The sequence below is a fragment of the Olea europaea genome, chromosome 11 (genome assembly GCF_002742605.1).
Source record: "Olea europaea var. sylvestris chromosome 11, O_europaea_v1, whole genome shotgun sequence".
NCBI lineage: Eukaryota > Viridiplantae > Streptophyta > Magnoliopsida > Lamiales > Oleaceae > Olea > Olea europaea.
In genome coordinates, this window is record NC_036247.1 from 7,623,136 (window position 1) to 7,648,067 (window position 24,932).

At 32.6% G+C, this 24,932-nt stretch overlaps 1 protein-coding gene across 1 annotated transcript; it reads left to right on the forward strand.

Annotated features, from left to right (window-relative positions):
• The first annotated feature begins 12,955 nt into the window (after positions 1 to 12,955).
• LOC111404399 (IAA-alanine resistance protein 1) lies at positions 12,956 to 18,235 on the forward strand. The gene is made up of 5 exons (XM_023033212.1): positions 12,956 to 13,443; positions 15,601 to 15,684; positions 15,790 to 15,839; positions 16,724 to 16,775; positions 18,051 to 18,235. Exons 1-5 carry the CDS (start codon positions 13,131 to 13,133, stop codon positions 18,233 to 18,235), a joined length of 684 nt encoding a protein of 227 aa, XP_022888980.1. The 5' UTR covers positions 12,956 to 13,130.
• Positions 18,236 to 24,932: the final 6,697 nt, after the last annotated feature.

A 24,932-nucleotide genomic window follows, 5' to 3' on the forward strand; every position in this document is an offset into this window, starting at 1 on the left:
AAATATCTTAATACTTTTCTAATGTTCATCAGGGAAACAGAGTGACAGCAACAATGTACGATGCCAATATCACTGTACTAAAGGATGAGTTCCAACTTGGAAAAACATACGTTGTCTCAAACGCAACTGTTAAAGATTTCAAAAATGAATTTCGGAGTTCTCCCGATCAAAAGATTTGGAATATAACAGGCAGAACGAAGATTGAGGAATTAAATGAGGATATTGAATCTCCTATTCTCAAAATATGAACTCACTCCGTTTGATCAACTGGAGAGACATATGGACAAGAATACAGATATAAATAAGGTTTCTAACATATTCAACTTAAACTAATCATTTCATATAATATTTCATAGCTTATTTTTTACGTTCATTTTTACGTGACCTTCTCTTAGGTGTGATGGGTGTCGCTATAGTTGTTCGATAGAAACGACTTATTCAAACTAACTTTGATACATAAGCCTATCTACAAGATGTTATATTGATAGACAAACAATTCAAAACTATGATACTAACATTATGAGATAGCTTTGTCGAACGGGAATGCACTACAATAATTGAAAACCTTGCAAATAGACTCGTCATATGGGCTACGAATCTCAAGGTTTCTTCTTTCAACGATAAATATGTTTTACAAATACAACTTCATCTACAATGCTATTATGATTTTTTTTAAGGAAAAAATTCATATAAATCATTCATAATTTCTTTTCTGCAGGCATCACACTTTCAACCAAAGTAAATAATAGTTTTTTCATTGATGTTCAACTACTGGCCGTTGTAGAGTACAAAGAATGGTACTACAACATACCCAACACACATTTTGCTTTTACAGCTTCTAATACAAAAAAATAACAAAAAAAGAGGAGTATTTTAGAACTAAATCTGTCATTATTTCTTGTAGGGTTATAGCTAATAAAGAAACACTTGATAAGATGACAGAAAAAACCATTTATTGCTGTCAGTCCACCAAAACTTTCTCCTCCAACTAAGAATGAATTGACACCAATTGAGGATTTACTAGGAGTCTACCTAATGGTAATTTTATACTCAGGAAAACATTCTCTCTCAAAAAAAAAAAAAAAGAAAAAAAAAAGAGAAAGAAGTATTTTAGAACTAAATTTGTCATTATTTCTTGCAGGGTTGAAGCTAACAAAGAAACACTTGACAAGATGACAGAAAATAAACATTTTATTGTTGTCAGCTCACCAAAACTATTCCTCCAACTAAGAATAAATTGACACCAATTGAGGATTTACTAGGAGTCTACCTAATGGTAATTTTATACTCAGGAAAACATTCTCTCTATATTTCATAACGCACAATATAACAACAACACGCATTTTCCTTTGTACTATCTCACTATCTAATTGCAGAGACATATGTTTTAATAGAAAAAATTCTACTGGGTGCGAGCAAATTGAAAAATAGTATCAAGAAACCAAAAAGTTTGGTATATGTTTTGCAGCAACTGCAAGAAGAAGTCCAATACAAACTTTGGAGAAATTAATAAATGTCGCTTTTGTAAATATGAACACACAAAAGCTATCCCGAGATAATTTCTTCCATTACAAGTAAGTTCAAATTTTACTAATCATTACTTCATGAACAAGGTACATAAATTATAGCTGAAAAAAAATATTTTTAGAGTAAATGCTTTCATTCAACTTGAAGAAAAATTTGGTTTATTAAATGCAACCATCATAGGAGATGCAGCAGAAGTGTTATTGGAAAGTGATGCCAATGCCATAATGGACCATCTTCAAAAGGTAAAACATTACGTCCGTCATCCTTCAATAATACTTTCTTTCTTCACAACAAATATGCCGCTGTATTGAAAAATATATTTTGTCTTCACAGGAGCGAAATACAGAATTTGATGATGTCATGAAATTGAAAAGTGATACGGAGATGCTATTTTACCTAAAAACGACAGAAAAGCGCTACGACTCACTTGAATACCGTTTCGAAATCATATTTGTATTCAACTCCTCCATGCCGACCGAAATAAATTCTTCAACTATCCCAAATGATCCGAACATGCCAACTGAAATGAAAGAAAGTTCAAACAATAAACATGCAAAAGGCAAGAACAAAGTTGATGGCCAACCCAATAAAAATTCCATAGCCGCTGAAGAAATCACTCCACCACATGTAAAAAGGTCTCTCTTCACCATCAAATGTACCAACTGAAGCAAAATCAAAACAAAAAAAAAGACTTACACGGGCTATAAAATTGATGATCAAACCACTGTGATCACTTCCAAAGAAAAGTATGAGTAAACAACATCTACATTACTTTCGTAACAATAGTCAGCAGTGTTTTATTTTATAATTTTTGAAAAAGGTAACATGATCAGCCTATTTCTATCTCTACGTTAACGGCCCTAATTGTATACCTTCGGGTAAAGAATATGGTTATAATACTACTGAATGACAATACATTTCTACTTTTGACTTTAATAAATTATTGTACATATTTCAATTTTTTTATTATCTTTCCGTTCTAAATAATACAGTTTTTGAAATAATTAGAAATAATAAAAATTTATGATGCAACAAACAAGAGAAAAAATATTAAAAAAATTTAAAAATTATGATAGAGTTTAAAATTTTAATTCAAATAATTACAATGAAACGTAAAATTTATTAATGCAAAATTTAACAAATTACTTTCTTAAACAATATTCAAATATTATTTAATTAAACAGAAAAATTAAAAAAATTAAATTTAAAAATATTAAAGAAAGTATATAAATATTTTTTTATTAAACTGAAATTTAGAGAAATAAATTTAATCGTAAAGAAAAAACAACTAAAAAGAAAAAGAAATTTTTAATGAGAGCAAAACAAACTCATAAAAATATTATGTAATTAAATAAATTAAAGTTATAAGAATCAGACAAACAATATTCATATTATTTCATTAAAACTGAAGAAGATAAATTTTATTGTAAAGAGAAAAAAATTAAAACGAATTTTAAATGCAAAAATAAAAATTATATTATTAACATAATACATTTAAATTAAAATTAGGCATTAAAAATAATCCTCTTCGTGGACGGAAGCGAATCTCTCCATTCACGGAGTCTCGTTTCTAAGAAGAAGAAAAACTCTCCTTTTTACAAACTATTCTCAAAAGGTTCTCCTCTTGAAAGGAGAATTCCTCTCCGTGACAGAAGAACTCGCCTTTCAAAAGGAGAATTTAATTTGTTATTGCTTTATGTGAGCACTTCAAGAAAAATATTTCAGAAATCCACGCAAGTATTGAAAAAAATCTAAATTTTAATGAAGTCTATTAAAAATTGAAAAATTGAATTTAGATTTCCTAAATTCCAATTAAATATAAATCTAAGGCTTATTTTGAAAATTTATAATTTTTTATAAAAATTGTTTTTTTCTATTTCAAATTTTTAAATTCTTTTTTGTAATTACTATATGGAATCTTTCCAATTAGCATCACAGATAGCTTACCTCAAATGATATTTTTATAACCAATTGATTCGCTTCTTCTTCAAACAGTAAATTCGTATCAACACTTAAAACGCTAATATCACGTCCAAAATAATCCTGCCCATGCAATGCATGGGCGATAGACTAGTAAAGAAAGAAATTGCAATTAGTTGGTGGGGTGGAGTGGCATTACTCTCAAAGTAGGCTTATGAGAAACATATTTATTTAATGTTTTAGTTGTAGTGAGCCATTCTCAAAATTGATCAACTCGAAATTTATGTTTTGTGTGTTACAAGCCTTTGATGCGATGATTGAGATGTACACCTTCAAAAGTTGTCTCACAATTAGTGTCTTTTAAGTGTGTTTTGCACATCTCACTTTGTGGAGGACCTGAATGTGAGTTTCAATTGGAGTTTTTCAAATTGTGTGAGGAAGTATCAGACAACGTAGACTGCTTATGGGCAAGCATGGTAACTTGTGCGACCGACAACAATAGTGAAATGGTGTCTGCCTCAACTTGATTTGCTAGAAAATGAATGTGGATGCATCTATTAAGAAAGATGATGGATTTTGTGTTGTGGGTGTCATTTGTAGGGATGTTAGAAGAACTGTGGTTGCAGCCAGCAGCCATTTCGAAGTAATTCCAGAGGGCCTTACATTTGCAACTCAACAATATTAGGTCTAGGTGATTGAATCAGATTGCAACAACACATTGGATGTCGTAAACAAACGATCAAGGACCATGCCATGTGTACATAATTTTTTTACCTAATTATTTACCGACTACTCACAATAATGGGTGGGGATCACTTTTTGGTATTTTTTATTCATGCGGGTCCTGTGTACATGTGAGGGGGGGGGGAGGGTAAACAATTCAATACACCTTTGAGTGTACAAATAAAATTATTCAACAATCAATTCGTGCACTTGAAGGGCTATTATCAAGTCCATTTTGGAATTGATGGGATACTCTGCTCGAGTAATGTTATTCACAGTCAACGTGTGTCGATAATCATTCTATGTGGTAGCTTATTATTAGAGCCATTAGCTTGTCATCTGTTAATACCTCAAATAACAAGTTGCTACATAAGATGACTACCAACAGTTGCTGACTATGAATATTATTATTCCTCTTACATATCTTACATGTTCTTTGATTTGTGTTGTTCATTATTTTTAGAAGTGGTGCTTTCTACGTTTAATTACTAAAAGAAACCGCCTGAAACTGAGTACTGAAACTTGCCTACTGTTCCAACACAAGGCTAAACTTTCATACATCGGGCTAACACTTCAATTTACTCTGAATGGATTTGTTTTACTCCTAGTTGCATTTTAGATATTGTTGTATTCGAGATTGTAATCCGGTTGTTTTAAAAAAAATTGTATCATGCGCTAAGGGACCCTTTTTGGAGTATGGGGATATGATGGTGTAACATAATATATATAAATTGAAAACTTTTAAATTGTCTAATTTTTTAAAACTTAAAAATTTTAGATGTCGAGTTATCAAGTAATAATAATATTTATGAGGTTAATTGTTTGGTATGTATTATTTTATTTATTTAATGGTCTTAAAATAATACTAAAATCAACAAACGATTTTTTAGAACCTTGAAATTAATGTTCATTGGTTTGATTGCCCAAAATTGAAAGTTCAATGACCTGATTGCAAGTAAGACTATATTTCAGTGATCGATTGTGAAATTTACTTCTCTGACTTGGCAATGGTCACGTCAGAAGTTCTGTTAAGCGATTAAGCACAAGGTTAAACGAGTTGCATAATTGCTCACAATTAAAGTATAAGAATATGATTGCTCTGAAATAAAGTACAGTGACCTGATTACATGTAAGGTAAAAGTTCAGGGATCATAGGTGAGATTTACTCGATTTCTTACTATAAGTAAAACTTCAATTATAAAGTTATTTTTTAGTTAGTGAGTGAATTTTATACTTAAATATGTATTTTGTTTATAACTTTTGAGTGAATATTTACTCGTTAATAATTTTTTTATTCATACACAAAATTTGTACTTATACTTTAATTTTTTGCTTAAAAGTGATTTTTGCACTTATAAGCAATTTTCACTTTTACACAAGTTTTTATTCTAAATTAAAATTTCACTTTTACTTAAATTTCTTTTACTTATAAGTGATTTTTAGGTATAAGAAATTTTTATTACTTATAGCCATAGGTTAAATTTTTAGCTCTAATTTGCTCGCATTTGTAAGTAAGTATATATAATTCAATTTAATTATTCTTTTCTTAATTCATATATAATGATGAATAAATAATACAATTTAAATTTTAAACCCAAATGACATAGCAATTAGCAATATTGATTTATTACAGTTAAATATGGGACAAGTTCCCCCATTGGTTAATTCGGGTAATAAGTGCTCCAAACACATATAAGGATTAGATATGATTAATTTAATCCTTATTTGATCTAATATGACGTGTCAAATGTGTTTTAATTATATTTTATTGCATATAATTCACTCACGAAAAAGATATTTATTTTGTTTAACATTACTTGCACTTTTTCCATGTATATATTCTTAAAAAATAATAATAATTTAGCCATTGCTTGATAATTTTTTTGAGATTATAAGTTGGTGGACTCGATAAAATATTTGATCAGAAAGTAAATAAAAGTTGCGAGTCCGTTAAAAGGTGGAGTTAAAAATGAAATTTAAACAATTTACAATCTAGAAAAAAATTATCAGAATGGGGCTTAATTTTTTTTCAATGGATATTGATTGGACTCTTCTCAAAGTTGATTTGACTTGAATATGAGTTTATTTAGACTGTAATAGAACCTTCTAAATTATTGCCAATAACTGACAGCGTTTACTGTTACTTTTTATTTTATCTCAAAAAATCAATCTTGTTAAGATAAGTAACTCAAAATCTTATATGTTGATTGTTTATTTCATAATCCTTCGATGTGTAAGATGATGACTCATTTGGATAAAACAATCTTGAAATTATTTGTACTCATTTTTTAGTCTCAATCAATTAGATTGATCATTTGAATCTAACGAGTTCTGATGTCATATTAAGATTAAAGTTTTATCTCAAAAGGAAAAAAAAAACTTTATTAAAAAGAGTAATCGAATATCATATATAAATTAGGCCTTTATTTTACAATCTTTTGAAACAAAAAGTGGTTTTCAATACATGATGACAGACAACCTCTTTAGGTGGTGATTAGGCAATGTTTTCATTAAACTCTTGTTTGAGCCACATTATTTTTAAAAGAATACATTTTCAAATAATGTATTTATAGAAAATGTATAGTTAATAAATAAATTTTTTTTTGGATTTACGTGTAATATTCTTTTATTGAAAAATGTGTGATTGAAATGATATTAAATCACTGTTTAAGAATACTTCTTTTTTTAGAGAACGTAGGTCAAACAGACCTAAGTAGTGGAAAAGTTTTTCCATCTCCACGAGCAAAACGTTTATTCAACAACATAGCGTGCAGAGCATCCTCAACCTCATCTCCGTTGCATCATAATTCATTAAATTGCACCAAAATTTGGGTGCAAATCTCATCAAGTCCATTTAACCATTTTAGTGCAAAATTGTGCAAATGAATAGTGTGCAAGCAAAATGGTTAAAAATCTCTTTACCATTCTCTTCCACTTTGCACCAATTTTTTTAAGGGTATATTTGTCCATTTGTAATACAATAAATTTTAATTCTAAATTTATTATTATTATTACTACTACTACTATGTGCATTTGTGATAAATTTTCATCATTTAATCAATAATAATTAATTGTGAATACTATTTTGACTTTGTAATATCATGATATTGCGATTTTAAACATATTATACTCTTTTTTAGTATTATGAATTAATATTTTCTTAGTTGTTATATTTCTATTAATTGTACTACATTTTTTAAATTTATTATGAGTTCAATATTTTTGTTAACTAAAAGTAATTATTTATTTAATAATTTATGCAGTAATAAAATAATTAAATAAATAATAATTTTTGAGATAAATATATTGATAAGAATTAAAAAATGAATAAAACTATTAACACTATTCATTTGGTGCAACTTTTGGTATAATTGGTTGGAGATAATTTTTCTATTTGGTGCAAAATGGTTCGAGTTTTAGCATAAGGTTGGAGATGGCCAATAAATTTGCTTTGGACATCTTAAAATGAAAAATAATGGTAAAATCTTTTCAACAAACAAAAGCATGAGAAAGTTCTTAAACTAGACTATAGGTGGAAGTGTATCGAGTCGAACTAAACAAATTACGAATGTAGTGGCGGTCTAACGAAGACGATCCTTAAACCCCAATATAACGTTGAAACTATTAATATGTTCGAATAATTAGTAGTAAGCATGTGCGTGCACATTTTATGTATCAGACAAATGATATGCCTAATATCTTTAAGTACTAATAATGTTTTTGGAAGTAGTTGATGCAATTAATATTACTAAAGGAAAAATTAAAATTGTTAAAAAATACGTATATGAATAACACATTTTACGAAATTATGTATATAATATGAAATGTTTAATAAATTGAAATGTAATATTTTAATTTGAATAATATTTCTTTGTACACAGTATTTTTTGTCAACATCCTACAACTTTTCTTCTTTTTATTTTCTATTTTTAGTTTTTTATCGAGACTTTTGTTATCTGCATTAAAACTCCACATACCTTGAGGATGAAAAACTAAAATAATTAAATATTGAATTGAATTAACAATAAGCAAGCATGTCAAAAAATAATTAAATTCTATTACCACTACAAACAAATGACGTGCTTAAATTCGTAAGATTGAATTATTATCATTTTTACTTTATTTTGAATGGCATATACATTACAAAAATTTTACTTTAACATAACAAAGTTCTTATTCGATCTGTTTGAATATAAATATGTCAAATTAAATTTCAAAAGTAAAGTATGTATACATATGAATATTAAAACGCCAAAAGGGATGCATAATTTATATTCACTAAATATATCCAAAATCACAAAATATAAAAAGTTATACCTCATTTAATTTGTCGAAAGTAGTGACGTATTTAATCTCTTGCTTTGGTTTGCCTAAATTCAAGTAAATATATTTGACTTATTTCGATTCAATACGATTTGATTAGATTTTGTAGCATTAGAGACATGTACCTCATTTTATAATAATTCTATGAAAGTCGAAAGGAAATAATAATAATAAATTATAAAAATAATTGGTACGAACTTAAAATCAAAATCTAGTTTTCTAAATATTCTTCACACATAGTTTAATATGAAAAAAGAATTTATAACTTAAATAAAGTTATAAAGACAAATTTAAGATATTTTAGCGTTTAATAATGTTAATATTTTTAGTAATATTTAAACACAATATAACTTTAATAAGCACCAATGATACTTACAATTTTTAAGTATATTGTATAACAATATTTTAATATGATGATATTAAAATTTAAAATTTACACTTTTTTAGCATGGTATGACTAATGTTTTATCGTTATACTTGATAAAAATAAGTTTTTAAATGCCTACGGAATTTTAAAATATGAAAACACTTGGACAAAAAATTGTGGGTTGCGGCATAAACATTAAATTATTTGATTATGCAATTAAATTTTTTACATAATTAATCTTTAACTATAAAAAGTTGTGAGGCTATACATTCAAGAGCTTTCTTAATGATTAATAGTCATAATCAATTAAAAAATAAAAAATATCTCTCCTAAAAATTAAAGCTAACAATACTAAGTGAATATAAATTATAGAAATGACTATAATTAATAAAATCAATATCTCAAAAATTATTAATACTCTATGGAAATGTGTATTGAATCAAATTTGTATGGGTTAAAAATTATAAGAATATGACACTCGAAATTTGGGATAATCTAATTTTAGATTTTGATGATTTTTTCTCTCTATCCAACGTTTAAGTGAAAATTTGCAAATTTTAGTAAGAACCAAATTGTTTTTCAAACTAACAACTCATACCTAAATTTCTTGCAAGTGAAATTGACATTAAAATTTCCAATTCCTCAAAACTAAAATTCTTACATTGTATGATTATAACAATAAGAAAAAGAAAATATGTTCAATAATCAACGAATATCATAAAGACAAAATGTACAAGATTCGAGTTGAGGAAATAAAGAAAAATTTCTGCTACACTGGATAACCGAATGCAAGTAAATTTCGGTTAAAAATATAATATTAATAAAAAATAAATTGCTATCCAATATAATAAATCTTTACATAATTCACACTATTAAAATTCATCACTGACAAAAGTAAAAATTTTATTATTGGTTGTTGTGCTTTATAAAAAAAGAATGGCCATCATTCCAATCAAAAGAGACCATAAAAATTTGTAACTAATAATTATACATTAACAATTACATAAAGAAAGTAAAATAGGAAGACAAACAATTTATACACACATACTCAATATGTGATTTGTGAGTGATGAATTATGGATTCATAATAGAGACTTAAAGAGTAAGAAAGCTCTTATATAGTTTTTTATTTCCTTCATTTGTGCTAAAATTTTTGTTGAAAAATATTTATATTATGGACAATAAAATGTCCTAATTATGTATTTGATTAATAAAATATTTAAAGATTGTGATTATGGATTGAATTTATTATTTTCAAAGAATTTTTTAGAAATGCAATACTAATTTTAATATGTATTATTAGGTTTGAAAATATAATCAACTTAATAAAATATGTCATTTCAAGTAAATTATATATATAAATAGTATTATTGTAATTTCTTTTAATTGTGTGTAATAACATTTTTATTAATTGTGTGGTAATAATTAGTAATAATTGTATTTAGTGAAAATTAATTGACTTAGTTTTCAATTAATTTTTGAAAGCAATAAGAATTATTAATTGTCTTATTTAGAAGTTATAAATTGAATATTAAGGGTATTGTTCACCAAAAATATAAAAAACGTAAAAGTAAAATGCAAAATCGAATGTTTAACATCGATTCACACTTAGGTTATTGATAAATGAATTTTTTTTTGTATCATATTTTATCAAATTATTATAAATTAATGGTGATTAAAAAGTTGATGGATTATTATAAAACGACTTTTCATCTAATACTTATTAAGCAAACATTAGTTAACCGGAATTATATTTTATTATTCTTATTTTTATACTGTTATGTTTTATTTTCAATTAAATCTTTTAGGAATGCCTTTTAATCTATAATATTAGGTTTAAAAAAATTTAAGTGTATACATAATTTTATTGTTTTTATAAATCTTATATATTAATTTTAATTGATTTAATAGTCTATGCCATTTTATGTTAATTATGTATGTGGTATTGTTATGATTTTTATTTTGTTTTTATATAAGTTTTTATTAATCGTATACTAATAATTAGTAACAATAGTGTTTAATGGAAATTATTTGACTTAATTTACAAGATAAATAATTTTAATTTTAATAATAATTGAATTTAGTTGAAATAAATTTAATTTTAAGGGTATTATCGACCATAAACATAAAAATATAAGGGTAAAATGAAAAAGTAAAGACATGAGGATAAATGAGAGTATATTAGACTCAAAGCTAAATATGTGAAGGTACAATTGATAATCAAAAGTTTCTCCTCGATCGCCACTTTTAATATATTGTAAATTAGACTATAAAAAGGTGCGATGATTAACGTTTTGAATGGTATTGCGACTTGAAATGGACTACTTATGGACCAAGTTGCCCTAGCAAGACTTGGCACCCCGTCCTATCTGGACCACACCACCAAATCTACAAGGTACTCCCCATTTTTCTACACAACCCCTCTCTTTACCATATCAAATGTGTGTTCATTTCACTCTTCTCTGCATAATTCACGCTAGCGGCAATTAGGGGTAAACACGGTTCAGTTTGGGTGATTTGAGACAAACTTTCAAACCAATCAATTTAAAGCGGTTTGAAAATTTTCCAAACTAAACTACTACGATTTCTAAACCAAACCAATCTAAACCATTTTTTTTTGGTTTGGTTCGATTTAAAATCACGGTTTAACAAAAAAAATTAATATATATCAAATAAATTAAATTATAAATATTAGTCTAAAATTTCACGTTAAAACATAAATTGTATTATTAAAAAAAGCACAAATCAAAGTTATATAATTATAATCATTATAATGCAACAACATAATATAAATATTTTAAAACTGTTAGTCGATACTAATGACATCAATCTGCAAGTGTAATACATTATTCATTTTCTTCATAAATATAAAAATATAGTACATAAATTCATTGATTATAGTTAAATGATATAAAATAATTAATAAAAGAAAATGATTAAAAAAATTCAAATACAATAGTATCTAGCTACTATGACTTTTTGTGAATTATTCAAAGCTTCTACTAAATCTAAATATTGATGAATTACTTTAAGGAAGTTCGACAAACTGACAATTATTAGAACAAAACAATATAACTATCAATAAAAATATAAAAATAATTAACAAAAAATAAAATAATTTTGATAATCTGACTTGAATATGAGCAAAATTTGAGAAAATTATTAGAAGGATATAAAATGTGTACGTTTGAATTAAAATCTGAATTTTATTGTCTGCTCAATTGTAATGGAGAATCGATAAATGTGGTTTAGCATCAGTTGTTCAACACTTTACCCAATTTGAGAATTTTACATTCACAGTTATGATGATCCATGAATATTTGGATATGATTAATTAATTAATTGAAATGTATATTCGTCGATTTGAGTTTAATTAAATTATGTCTATATAGATGTATCTTTATAATTGAAATGTGTTAAATTTTAATTGGGTTAAATAAATTTTATACTGATTTATTTTCATATTTTTTTGGTAAATGGTTTGACGGTTTGAAACGGTTTACAAAGATTGAAACTTAAACCAAACAATTTCAAAGCGGTTCGGATCGGTTCAAAACCAAAACGTTGACTGATTCATGTGGAACCAAACTAACGGTTTCAGGAAACCAATTTCGATTCTATTTTGCGGTTTGACGATTTCGTTGTTCAGCCCTAATGGCAACCCAATTTTGAAAAATATTCAGAAAAATATCGAGAGAAGGGCTGGAAAATATTTAAGGGCATGTTCGGTAGTAATTTTGAGAATTGATTTTTTGACTATTAGAAGAAAAGTGAGGGCAAATAAGAAGTCAAAAATTACGGTTAAAATAGTAAAACAACGATAAAAAAATCAATTTCCTTTTGAGTAAAAAATCACTCGTTGTCTAAAAAGGGTATGTCGCTAACTATCTATGGATATTGGATGTCGTAAAGTCTTTGAGCTTGGTTGGGAGTGATATTGAGAATTAATTTTTTGATCGTTAGGAGAAAAGTGAGGTTCAATTGTGAGAGAAGAAATCAAATATGATGGCTGAAATAATACAATAACGATCAAAAAATCAATTTTTTTAGGTGAAAAAATTGGACGCAAACAACCCCTTTGTATAAATGGATGTAGTACCATTCGGCATCATCGTCGGAATAATAATCCTCTTTTTCTGCGCTGTTTGCTTCATCACTATCGAGGGCACTTGCAAAAAGAATCGCAATTCTTCTTACCCTTTAAAAACCTTCATAAGTTTTCACCATTCGAAATTTCGAACACTCCCTTATTCGAATTTCTTTCAAGAAAATGGGGGGTGTCTCGAATAAACAGCAGCGGATCTATAATTGCTTCAGAATGGTATTCGGTTTTGTTGTGGTTGTGGGATTCTCTGTGGCGGCAGCCCACCAGTGTAACCATCATCATGATCATCACGATGACCACAATCATGTGCATCATGATGGTGGTGGTGTTGGTGTAGTTAAAAAGCAGCCGCAGCTGCTACTTCCGGAGGAACTTGCTGAAGCGGAGGATCTGAAGCTCTATGGATTTGGGTTGCATCACAGTCATAACCATGAAAGGGAGCATAAGCACGGTGATATTGTGGAGCTTTCTGGTCTTGGTAAACATTTTCCCTTTTTAGCTTGATTTATTTTTTAAACAAAAATTCAGCTGCATTGTGATTTTGTTAATTTTTTTTTTTTTTTGTTGAGTTAATTTACATTATATTAGTTATGGGTTTCTTGAATCTCTATATTTTGGAGAATGTGGGTCCACAATTTTATTTGGGTGACAGGAAACATATATATATATTTTAAACATTTTATTTCAATTTCCGAGGCTTGTATATGCAGGGTAACTAAAATTGGGACGTCTATGGAATTGGCTAGAAATGTGAATAGAATGTGGTTGAGTTTCTTTGGCGTATGCTGCTTACTTTCCTTTCCTAATTTACAATCGCAATTCATTACATTTTTTGTCCTCAATTTTTTTTTCTTTTTCTTTTTTTACTATGTAGTATCTTACTTAGCAATAATTCTGGAGCACCAATTCGTTTTGTTGTTCTTAACCCAATGACACTGATTGAAAATCTCAGCCATTGCTGCATACATATTATTTGTTCTCCATTTTAATCTGGTCTAGGCTCTGGCGTTTAACTCTATCAATCAGACCTTTTTCTCAATTGTCTCGCACTTGATCTGTCTCCCAATTACACCCAAGTAATTGATTTTGTGGTATACCATTAGTTTTACACATGGTTTCATCTGTTAGCTCAATTAGCTGGGCAACTCTTTCTTTCCATTTTTTTTCTCAGTTTTTGTTTTTCGACCTTAAAACAATAGTCCTCTATTTATTGTGCATGAGATTTTAGGGCATACTGTAGAATAAAGGTCCTTTTTTTCACAATTTTGATTAAAATATTGTACCCTCGATACACTTATGTGTGGAATCATTAGAATGTACAATAAGGAGTGCATATGTTGAGTAGGTAAGGGAAATGTCCTAATATAACTAAGAGTATAAATGGCTTGGTATTCCTGGCCTATTCAGAATGGAACTTGGGGTTCTAAATCGTACTGAAGTACTCAAAACCTAGGATCTGAGATTTCTCATATTATTGGATTAATGGATTTTACATGTGACAACGATTTTCATCGGATTGGGACATTTTATTATCAAAGCATTGTATTACGCAGTAACTTACACCAGAATAGTTCTTGATAATCTCTATTTATCATCAGTTGGGTGGTTATTATTATATGCAACATATGTGACAATTTTGGTATGTAAGAAATTTAAGAATAGCTGAATAACTATTCTTGATTAAAGGGCACGAGAAAAGAGTTTCTCACGATGTTAAAGAGTTTAACATAATCTCCTACGGCTAAATGGTAATTAACCTAATGGATACTCAAAATAGAGGCGTGAGATAACTCAAAGAAAGAGGAATGGTTCTAAAAGGGTTTAGCATGTCCAAAAGGTTTTGGATTGAGATGAGGATGAAAGAGTTCATATGTCCAAGAGGGTCTTGGATTGTTCAAATTGGTTTTGGAAGTCAGCATAACGGGTGATCTTTATTAGATAAGGATTCTTCAAACTAGGAGTCCCAAGGCTAGACTAAGACCAAAGTGAAGAAGTCTAGTGAGATTAGATACAAATCAGATTTATGTTCTTAAATCTGGTCTGTATTGTATATGGAAGAAACATGCATACATATTGATATTTGTGAATGATGCGCAAAGCAAAAATAATAAACAAGAAGAAAACCTGGAACCTTATCCAAAAATTTCTTAAATCCAAATTTTGTTGGTGTCACTGGCATATTCCCGAATGCAAGTTTGCTTCCTAGAATTCATGGATTTAAGCGTTGAATGAATGAAGAAAAGATTACGGGTTCCTATAGCTGCCTGTAAGGATACTGTTAGAGATCTCTAGCTTTCTAGGCTGGTTTTTTGAGTTTCTCTATCACCAAAACAAGAAGTTTTCTGGTGAAGTGTTTGCCTTAATTCTGCTATAGAGCTTGTACAAAACATTCATGAATTGCCCTGGGTCAAATGTTTGAAAATGTTAATTTCCAAGGAGTTTTTTCCTGCCCATTCATGCCTTCATATTCATCAGGCCCATTCATTGTTGAGTTGCTGCAGTTTAATTGACAGTATGAGTTTCAATCACTTCATTCCAGTTTCATATAGACCTTACATGGAAAGACTTCAAAATTATATTTGCTTATCTTTATAAGAGCTTTTCAAATGATTCTATTTCATTGTGTTTTTGGCAGGTCTCTGGCTCAAAGCCATGGGTTGCTCACTATTGGTGAGCTTGGCTTCCCTTGTTTGCCTGATTATTTTGCCTTTAATATTCAGTAAGTAGCCTGACAGTCATGATTCATTTGGGGTATTGTTTCCGCAAAGAATTAAATTTATATTTTTTTCTAACTTCAAAATTGTTGATCTATTATTTTGTGCAGTACAGGGGAAGCCATCAAAAGCAGTTGTTGATTCTTTGGCACTATTTGGGGTTGGGCTTTCATATTACTCTTTTCCCTCTTATTTTACCCCTTTCTATGTGAAAATCTTAATTTTGCTACTTGTTATTATTGGCCTTAGGCTATTGCTTCTAGAGATCTTATTAGTTTTGCTTGATTATCTCATCTCAGTAACTCCTCTAATATCCTTTTATAAATCTTACTACGTCCTCGTCATTGTAATTGCAATATTTTGCCTTCTTGGGCCTATAAAATTCAAGTTACATTTTGCTTTTACTTTCCCCGAAAGTCCACTCACACTTACAAAAATGAAATGAGTTAATCACCATTCTATCACATTTTTCAATTTTTGAATTTAAACTCGGGCCAAATAGGTAAGATAAATTCCAAATATCAATGCTGCGATATAATTCATAAAAAAGTTGGTTTTAAAGAAATGGTGCAACATATACGGGAAAGTGGGAGGGTATTATGTTATTATTATTCTGATTGGATAAGGCTTTGCTGAACCTTTTGAACTGAAAGAATATATAAGATTTCTTGTTAAGTGGGGAGAATGAGAATTATCAGAATCTGAAGATTTTTCCAGTGCTTCTGAAATGATCATATGCCTTTTTTTATTTTTTATACCTTGTAGTTTGAGGTATCCTATACTAGTGTTTTAGAAGACGTGTTTAGGAGGACTCTCTAGTGAAATAGTATTTTATCAGGACAAACTTTGCAGTTTTCTTATTCTATGAATTTAATGCATGCCACTTTCATACTATTAACTTTTTCATAACTTCAATTTTTCTGAATTTTTTTGCAAAATGGCATCATAAATTAATATAGGTCACTAAATTTAAAAACTAGTCACTCAGTGATTTTTCCATTTGAGTTTCACTAGGTTGATTTTGATTGAACTTCACTTATGCAGGCAGGAGCAATGCTGGGTGATGCTTTCCTTCACCAATTGCCACATGCTTTTGGTACATATGAAAAACAAGCTAACGCCCATGTTTTGTAATTAATTGATGCTAAAAGTTCTTCCGTTTTCCTCACTTGTGAACTTAAAGCTTTTCTTTTTAGTTGTTTAATCTAAGCCAGTGTTCTAATTCCATTTCTTGGCATAAATAAAGTTTTGGTTGGTGAATAGCCGTGCTGAATGGAAAACTAAAAGAAAAAACAGAAAAATATTAGGAATGAAGTCGAAATAGAGGATTTTTTTTCCTGGTTCGAATAAGTAGGTAGTACCTGTGTGTCCCACAAAATGTGTGAATAAAAAGTGGTTTGACCGATTATAATTTTATAAACATTAACCAAACATGGGCTAACACTTGTGCAATAGGGGGTATTGAATTTTGAGACAAATAATTGTTAAAAGGAAATAATATTGAATAATCACATTCTATTGCTGAATGTACTAAATATCACCTTGACAATACCTTTTAATGAACTAATTCTTTTCCATATGGCATGATAAACTTTGCACAGTACTGAATATTTTGTTGATTGTATATACCCAGAAATGTTCTGTTCCCATGGCAAAATATAAAATGCCCATTAAATATTATGTAATATTTATATTTCTTTCTTTTCTTTGGTGGTGTGAAGTAGAGATGCAGGGGGAATGGATACTGCACCAACTTTGATAATTTTGATTTGAATATGTTTACAGACCATCACTTGTTTTTGAGCAACAGTTATTACATGAGATATGAAAATTATGTGAAAGGAAACAAGATAATTTTTACTCTAAGAAGCTCATGCTTTTGATTGCTTCTTCTTTACATTCTCTTGTGAATACGTAGTATCACAAGACTTCACAATATTTTAATTCTGATCAACTTGATAAAAAGTTGTCGCAGATTATATTAATCATTGACCACAAGTAGAATGTTTCCTTTTGGAAAAGTTAGTATGAGTCTTTGATCTCGGTTGTTAATAGTCATGGATAAATACATATTTTTTCTGTAGGTTTACAAGTGTGTGTTTCATATGTAGACCCTGGTTACCAATTGAATTCAGATATTAACACAGATTGGTCATATGTTTTTTTATATAGCATGATGGGGCATCAGCTGGTGAAACTGTTAAGTTAATAAATTTGTGCCTCGGCGAGAAGATATCATTTTCTTTTCCTTTCTGGTCTCTGCTTCCAGCTTGATTTCCCGATCTGAAGAAGCTACTTGATTTTGTAAAATATGATTACCTTCATTGTACTTTGCTTTCATACTTCTTATTGTTTCTATTTTATTCCTGAGGTGGTGAGCACTCCCATTCACATGATCACCATTATGAGAATGCTCATGGTCACATACATGTTGGAGAGTCGCATTCACATTCTTTGAAGGATCTCTCTGTTGGATTGTCAGTCTTGGGTAAGTATAAATATGCGAGTTACATGCTTTCCATCTTTCTTATCTCGCTACTGCCCTCCAGGAAATAAAATTGTTTTATCATGTATAGAAGCACAATTGTTGGTTTATATTGTCATTAACCATTCCTATTACTATATTTGATGGAGGTTCAGTATAATGTTGTTGAAGGCCAGGTTCTTGTTACTAGAGAAGGCTGTGATGGAACATGTGAAAAGAACACGATAGTTGTTCTCTGTGGAAATTTTGTATATCATTCACCCTTTTTATTCCTTTTAACATAAGCATTGTTCTTGCTCCATAATCATGGTATAGTAAAAGTATGGCAAGTATGTCATGATTGTGAAACATAGGGCTGTCATTTATAATGATTGTGGTGGACTATCATTTAAGGCTTAAGCTGGGTGGGGTGTTGTTTCAAATGCTTAACGTGTCTAAGTTTTGGGCTTCTCGGAAGAAATAAGGATTGAAGTTTAGACTGTCCACAATAATGCTACCTACAGAAAAAAATCATGAGATTACCCCTTTATGAATCCATCCTAGAAGACTAGTAAAAGGGAGTATAAGGAGCTTCAAACATTTTAGGAGCTCAATATTATGAAATTAGGCTTTGAAAGGCTCATGTCTGTTGTTTGGATATTCTCGTGAGCTTCAAGCAATTGCAAAGACATCCATCAGGCCCATGCTTGGCAATTTTTGAAAGATAAAAATATCATTGACCTGGGAAATTCTTAATCAGGCATAAATTAAAGATTGTCATCTATAAGAATTTGATGCTTAAATTTCAATGCCTAAAGTTCTGGTGATGCGAAAGTATTTAACATGGTGTAAGAACTTGAATAGTTCATCATATTGTTACAGATAATATGTTTATCTCAGTGTCTGTTAGACATTTTCTTGAGTGGTGGCTGATTTAGATATCTTACCGCATGCTTTGATCACTTTAAAGAAGTATTTTGTTCATTGAGTTTTTGGATTAACTGCGTTTTCTCTGCTGCACTTTGTTTTCATGTTATGATCTTTTTCTTCACTTTCCTGGGTGTAAAAGTATTCTTTGTAATCCGAGACTGTGTTGAAAACATTTTCACTTGATAGTGAAGGTGAACGCTGTTTTACTTGATAGTGAAGGTGAACGCTGTTAGGAGTAACTACCGCATCCCGTTAACCTAATAGAGAGAATGCCTCCCGTCATATCCAAACCAACCCTCCCACCGCCTAACCACACCGGTGTTGCCTCTCCGGCGTCGGTCACCAGACCCTAAACAGACGACCCATCCCCACAGGCCTCACGCCACAAAATAGCAGCCACCAACCCACGCATGTGACGGTTGGATCTGTTATCTCCAGCTCGATTTTGACCAGATCTATGCCTCACGCGCTTGACCGGTCGCCTTTGCAGGCCGTTTCGACTCTGGTCGACGGGGTGCGTGAGCCACCTGCCTTTTCGGTGCCGCGTGGGCCCCACGCGCGGCCGACGAAACCCCACTCCAGACTCCTTTCATTGCTACGAAGCTGATCCGACCGTTGATTTCATCATCATCCACCCCATTAGTACAGAGTCATGGGAAACAACCCTACCCGGTGGAGCCTATACTATTTAATTCCCGGTTTCATGTTGAGGTGAAGGAGTTCGTAGTGTCTATTAACGCCTCCAGTGTTGTTAAGCTTTCAGAATGGGCTTCGAAGATATCGGGTTCTATCTGTATGGACCGATTTGGTGCCTTGTGGATGGTTAATATGGTGGAAAAGTTGACGAGGACTAATAAGATGGAGGAATTCGTTGCCAAGTTTAATGAATCATCTCGAGCTTTCTTGGCGCAACGTTGTGCAAACAGTCGTGGCGGGTTTCTCATGGTAGCACAGTATGGGGAGAGGCGGCGAAAGGGGGTTGTAATGGTGCCGGAAGGTGCAAATGGAGAGGGATGAGAATCGGTTTCATGCATGTTCATTGATTCCTTTGTGGCCAGGGATAAGGCGATGCGTCAAACAAACGAAGAAAGAAGCCGAAGATGGATGACTTGTGCCGAAGTCACGGCAAATGCGCGGGCTTCGCAAAGTGCTGATCAACGGGCAATGTTGCATAAGGAAATGGCAGGGAATGAGAGTAATGATCATCATGCAGAATTAATAGCGAAGATATAGGCGTTGAAAGGAGAATTGGATGGATTGATCAAGGTTGTGGAAAATGGGTCTGTAGTTGGGTCTAGGTTAAGTTATTGCAATGAGTGTGGGATAAGATTGGATGAGTAAGCTAATTTGAATGTTGAGGAGCCAGCGCCGATAGGTGTTTTAACTAAAGATAAACAAGTGTTGGATAAGCCTTGTGGCGAGTCCCAGACAGGGTCTGAAGTGGACATTTCTTCTGGAGATGAAGAGCGAGATGAGGTGGAGGGAACGAAAAGGGGTGGAATTGAATCAATGATAGAGGCATATCGAGGGGTGGAACATCGGATGGAAGTAGGAGAGTAGGGCATTAGGAATATTGACTTGGAGGTGTTGGAAGCGAACAGAGTTATTTGTTCTACGACCGTGGGATCATTAGACACGATTCCACTTGTAAAGGGATCATTGTCAGGTGATGTGCAAGAGATTGGACTTGAATTGGTTGATAACTAAGGGTCGGCAATTGAGGAATAGCATGGGATGACAAACTCGGCTACTAAGGTAGTGAACACCTACACCAGGAGATGCTCTAAGTCTCCAACGAAACGGGGTCTACGGAATGATAATGCGTTTGTGGTGTGGGTGGGCGGCGATGAGAAGGGAGACAATGCTGTTGAACAGGTGGAGGAAAAAGAGGGACACTACCACGATCCTATTTATGCCGAGCAGATAGCGAAAATTAGTGCACTTGACGTCAGACCCCCGCCTTCCAATTGGGTACTTCAAAGTATTATGGATTTTAGCAAGATGGGTATGAGGATAAGCTCTTGTAATTATATGAGGAATTAGAGGCTAGCAGGGGACAAGGGATGGGCACTCTAGGAGGTAAGGCAAGAAGAAAGAGCCATCGTGAGTTTAAACGACTTGAATGTTCCATTAACTATGATGTTAAGGGTGGCGAGTCGAGGAGAAGCCTGACGGGGAGGGATGATGAAGTGTTAATATGACTCCGAAAATAATTAGTTGGAACATACGGGGGTTTAATGAAGCTGGGAAAAGGTGGGAGTTGGAAATCTGTTAAGGGGATGGAGGGCTGACCTTGTATGCTTACAAGAAACAAAGTTGGAGGTTGTGTTGAGGGATGTTGTGAGCAGCCTATGGGGGGGACAACATGTGGGGTTTCAGTCTGTAGGGTCATCGGGGGCCTCAGGAGGTATACTGATAATGTGGGACACTAGTGTCTTTGATATGGAGGAGGTTAGCGAAGATTCATTTTCTCTATCGATTTCGTTTAGAAATATCGAGGATAGTTTTCGGTGGATGTTTATAGGAGTCTATGGGCCTAATGGAGATGTGCAAAAAAGTGGATTGTGGGTTGAATTGGCTGGAATTATGGCTTGGTGGAACCTTCCAACGTGTATTGGGGGAGATTTTAATGTGATCCGCTTTCCTACTGAGAGGTCTAGTGGGGGGATTAACAAGGACTATGGAGGACTTTTCAGACTTTATCAGGGAGAACATGTTGGTGGACCTGCCTATGATTGGGGGAGATTTTACTAGGTCATCTAGTCGGGATCAACCTATCCTATCCCGAATAGATCGATTCTTGGTATGTGGGGCATTGGAGGCTAAGTATCCAGAGGTTATTCAGAGGAGAATGGAGAGAGTGTATTCTGATCATTTCCCTATCTCGTTTGGGAATGTGAGGCGCGGTGGTAGAAGACCTTTCAGGTTTGAGAAGATGTGGCTTAAAGTAGAAGGTTTTGGGGAACGAGTACGGACTTGGTGGGCATCCTATGACTTCAGGGGATCTCCCAATTATGTATTGGATTGCAAATTGAAGGCGTTAAAAAGGGATCTAAAGAGTTGGAATGAAGAGGTGGTGGGGAATGTTAACCATCGCAAAAATCAATGCTTATCAGACATTGAAGAAGTGGACAAGAGGGAAGAAAGTCGAGGACTAGAAGGGGATGAGAGGGCGAGACGGGGAGAATTGGAGAGGCTAGTGGAGATGGAGGAGACTGCTTGGCGTGAGAAATCTAGGATTACGTGGTTGAAAGAAGGGGACAAATGCACCCGATTTTTCCATAGGTTCGCGAATTCCAATAGGTGCAACAATTCTATCAATATGTTGAAGGTAGATGGCGTTGCTTACGAGGATCCACAGGATATCAGGACGCAGATGGTAAGCTTCTATCATAATCTTTATCATGAGCAGTTTGACTGGAGGCCAGAGTTGGAAGGGCTAGAGTTATCTTCTATTACTGAGGATGATGCCAGTTGGTTAGAGAGCCCATTTGGGGAGGATGAGATTAGGGAAGTGGTGTTTAGCTTGAATGATGATAAGGCACCAGGACCGGACGGATTTTCGTTCTCATTGGGAAGTGGTGCGATTGGGCATTGTTGATGTCCTTACTTATTTCTTTCAGTGTGGAAGATTCTTGAGAATTGGCAATGCTACATTTATTGTGCTGATTCCAAAGAAACCAGGAGCGATAGATATTAAAGACTTTCGTCCCATTAGCCTCGTGAGCGGAGTATACAAGATTATTGTGAAGATTTTGGCAAATAGATTAAAGGAGGTGCTGGGAAAAGTGGTGTCTAAGTTTCAAAATGCTTTTGTTAAAGGGCGCCAAATTTTGGATTCAGTACTTATAGCAAATGATTGCATTGACTCACGACTGCGCCTAGGTGTTCCTGGAATGCTATGCAAGCTTCACATTCAGAAGGCTTATGATCACGTCAATTGGGGATTTCTCTTGTATATGCTCAGGCGATGTGGCTTCGGGGATAAGTGGTGTCGGTGGAGTGGTGAACGGCATTCTGGAGGGTTATTTTCGTAGCAGCAGAGGATTGAAGCAAGGGGATCCTTTATCCTCATTGCTATTTGTCATTGTAATGGAGGCTTTCAGTAGGATGCTTGAGAAGGCTGTGGGGGAAAGTTTACTGAATGGCTTTATGGTTGAGTAGTTGCAAGTATCTAATTTGCTCTTCGTAGACGACACACTGATTTTTTGTGATGCAGACGTGGAGCAATTTCAAAATTTGCGGCATTTACTCCTGTGTTATGAAGTTGTATCTAGATTGAAGATAAATCTGGGGAAATCTGAAGCTATCATAGTGGGAGAGGTGGATAATGTGGTGGAGTTGGCTGCTATACTTGGATGCAGGGTTGCGTGATTGCCTAATATCTTGGGCTGCCTTTAAGCTCACGGTTTAAAAGTACACATATTTGGAATAGTATTGTAGAAAGGGTGGAGAGAAGGCTAGTGGGGTGGAAGCGTATGTACCTCTCAAAGGGAGGCCGTCTTACTCTCATAAGGTCTACATTGTCGAATCTCCCTACTTTCTTCATGTCACTGTTTCCTATCCCTGTTGCAGTGGCAAAAAGATTGTAGAGGATCCAAAGGGATTTTCTTTGGGGAGGATTAGGAGAGGAGAAGAAATTACATTTGGTTAATTGGGGTGTCGTATGTTCTCCCATGAGGTTGGGTGGTCTTGGATTGAGGAGTCTCGTACTGTTTAATAAAGCTTTGTTGGGTAAGTGATTGTGGTGATTCGGAACGGAGAGTGGGAGCTTTTGGAGAGAAATTATAGGAGCAAAATATGGTGTTATGGTTGGGGGATGGTGCTTAGTCGAGAGTCGAGGCTCTTATGGGATAAGTTTGTGGTGGTATATTAGGCGAGGGTGGAGCGCTTTTCAGGATAGATTGACTTTTGTATTGGGGAATGGTAATACTATCAGTTTCTGGAATGATTGTTGATGTGGAGATCAACCATTAAAGTTGAGATTTCCTTCTTTGTATCGTATTGCGTTTATGCCGTCTGTCATGGTGAATGATGTTTAGATATACACAATGGGAGTATCAGTTTGAACATTGCTTTTATACGGGGTTTGCAGGACTGGGAATTAGATGACTACACGCTATTTTTGACATTTTTATATGAGGTACAAATCAGGGTAGGAGATCATGATTGCAGTAGGTGGAGGCCGGCACGGGATGACATGTTTTTAGTCGGCACTTTCTTTAAATCGTTATTAGGATATGAGAAAAGCTCTTTTCCCTTAAAAGCTGTGTGGAAGAGTAAACTGCCACCAAGGGTGGCATTTTTACTATGGACAGTCGTGAGAGGACAGGTACTAATGGCGGAAAACCTATGAACAAGGGGTTTTTATGTTACAGAGTGGTGCTATATGTGTAGGAGAGGTGGGGAGATGATTGATCACTAGTTCCTCCATTGTGATGCTGCTAGTTTACTGTGGAATAAGATTTTTGCATCGCAACATATGGATTAGGCGATGCCAAGGCGTATGGAAGACGTGTCACGTGTTGAAGGCATGGAAGAGAAAATTTCGAGACAGGGATAGGAAGCTGGCATGGGAGTTTATTCCGGGCTGCATGGTATGGTGTGTGTGGAAAGAAATAAACAGCCGCTGTTTTGACGATCAAATACGAACAACTGAGCAATTTAGAGAATTATTTTATTTAACATTGTATACTTAATTTAAAGCGGCGGCTACTAGGCTAATAGATGGGCTGCTCAATTTTATGTCGTTTATTTCGGATTTGTATTGATAATACACTTCCTGTGTATTATAGTTTGATTAATAAAATTTTCGATTACGTTTCAAAAAAAAAAAAAAAAAAAAAAAAAAAAAAAGAA

Bases quoted from the DNA above. Each gene is read 5' to 3' on its own strand.
- LOC111404399 (XM_023033212.1), top strand. From the start codon at position 13,131: ATGGGGGGTGTCTCGAATAAACAGCAGCGGATCTATAATTGCTTCAGA. The intron at 15,685-15,789 runs GTAAGTAGCCTG...TATTTTGTGCAG, and splicing joins TATTTTGCCTTTAATATTCA to TACAGGGGAAGCCATCAAAA. The intron at 15,840-16,723 runs GTTGGGCTTTCA...TCACTTATGCAG, and splicing joins ATTCTTTGGCACTATTTGGG to GCAGGAGCAATGCTGGGTGA.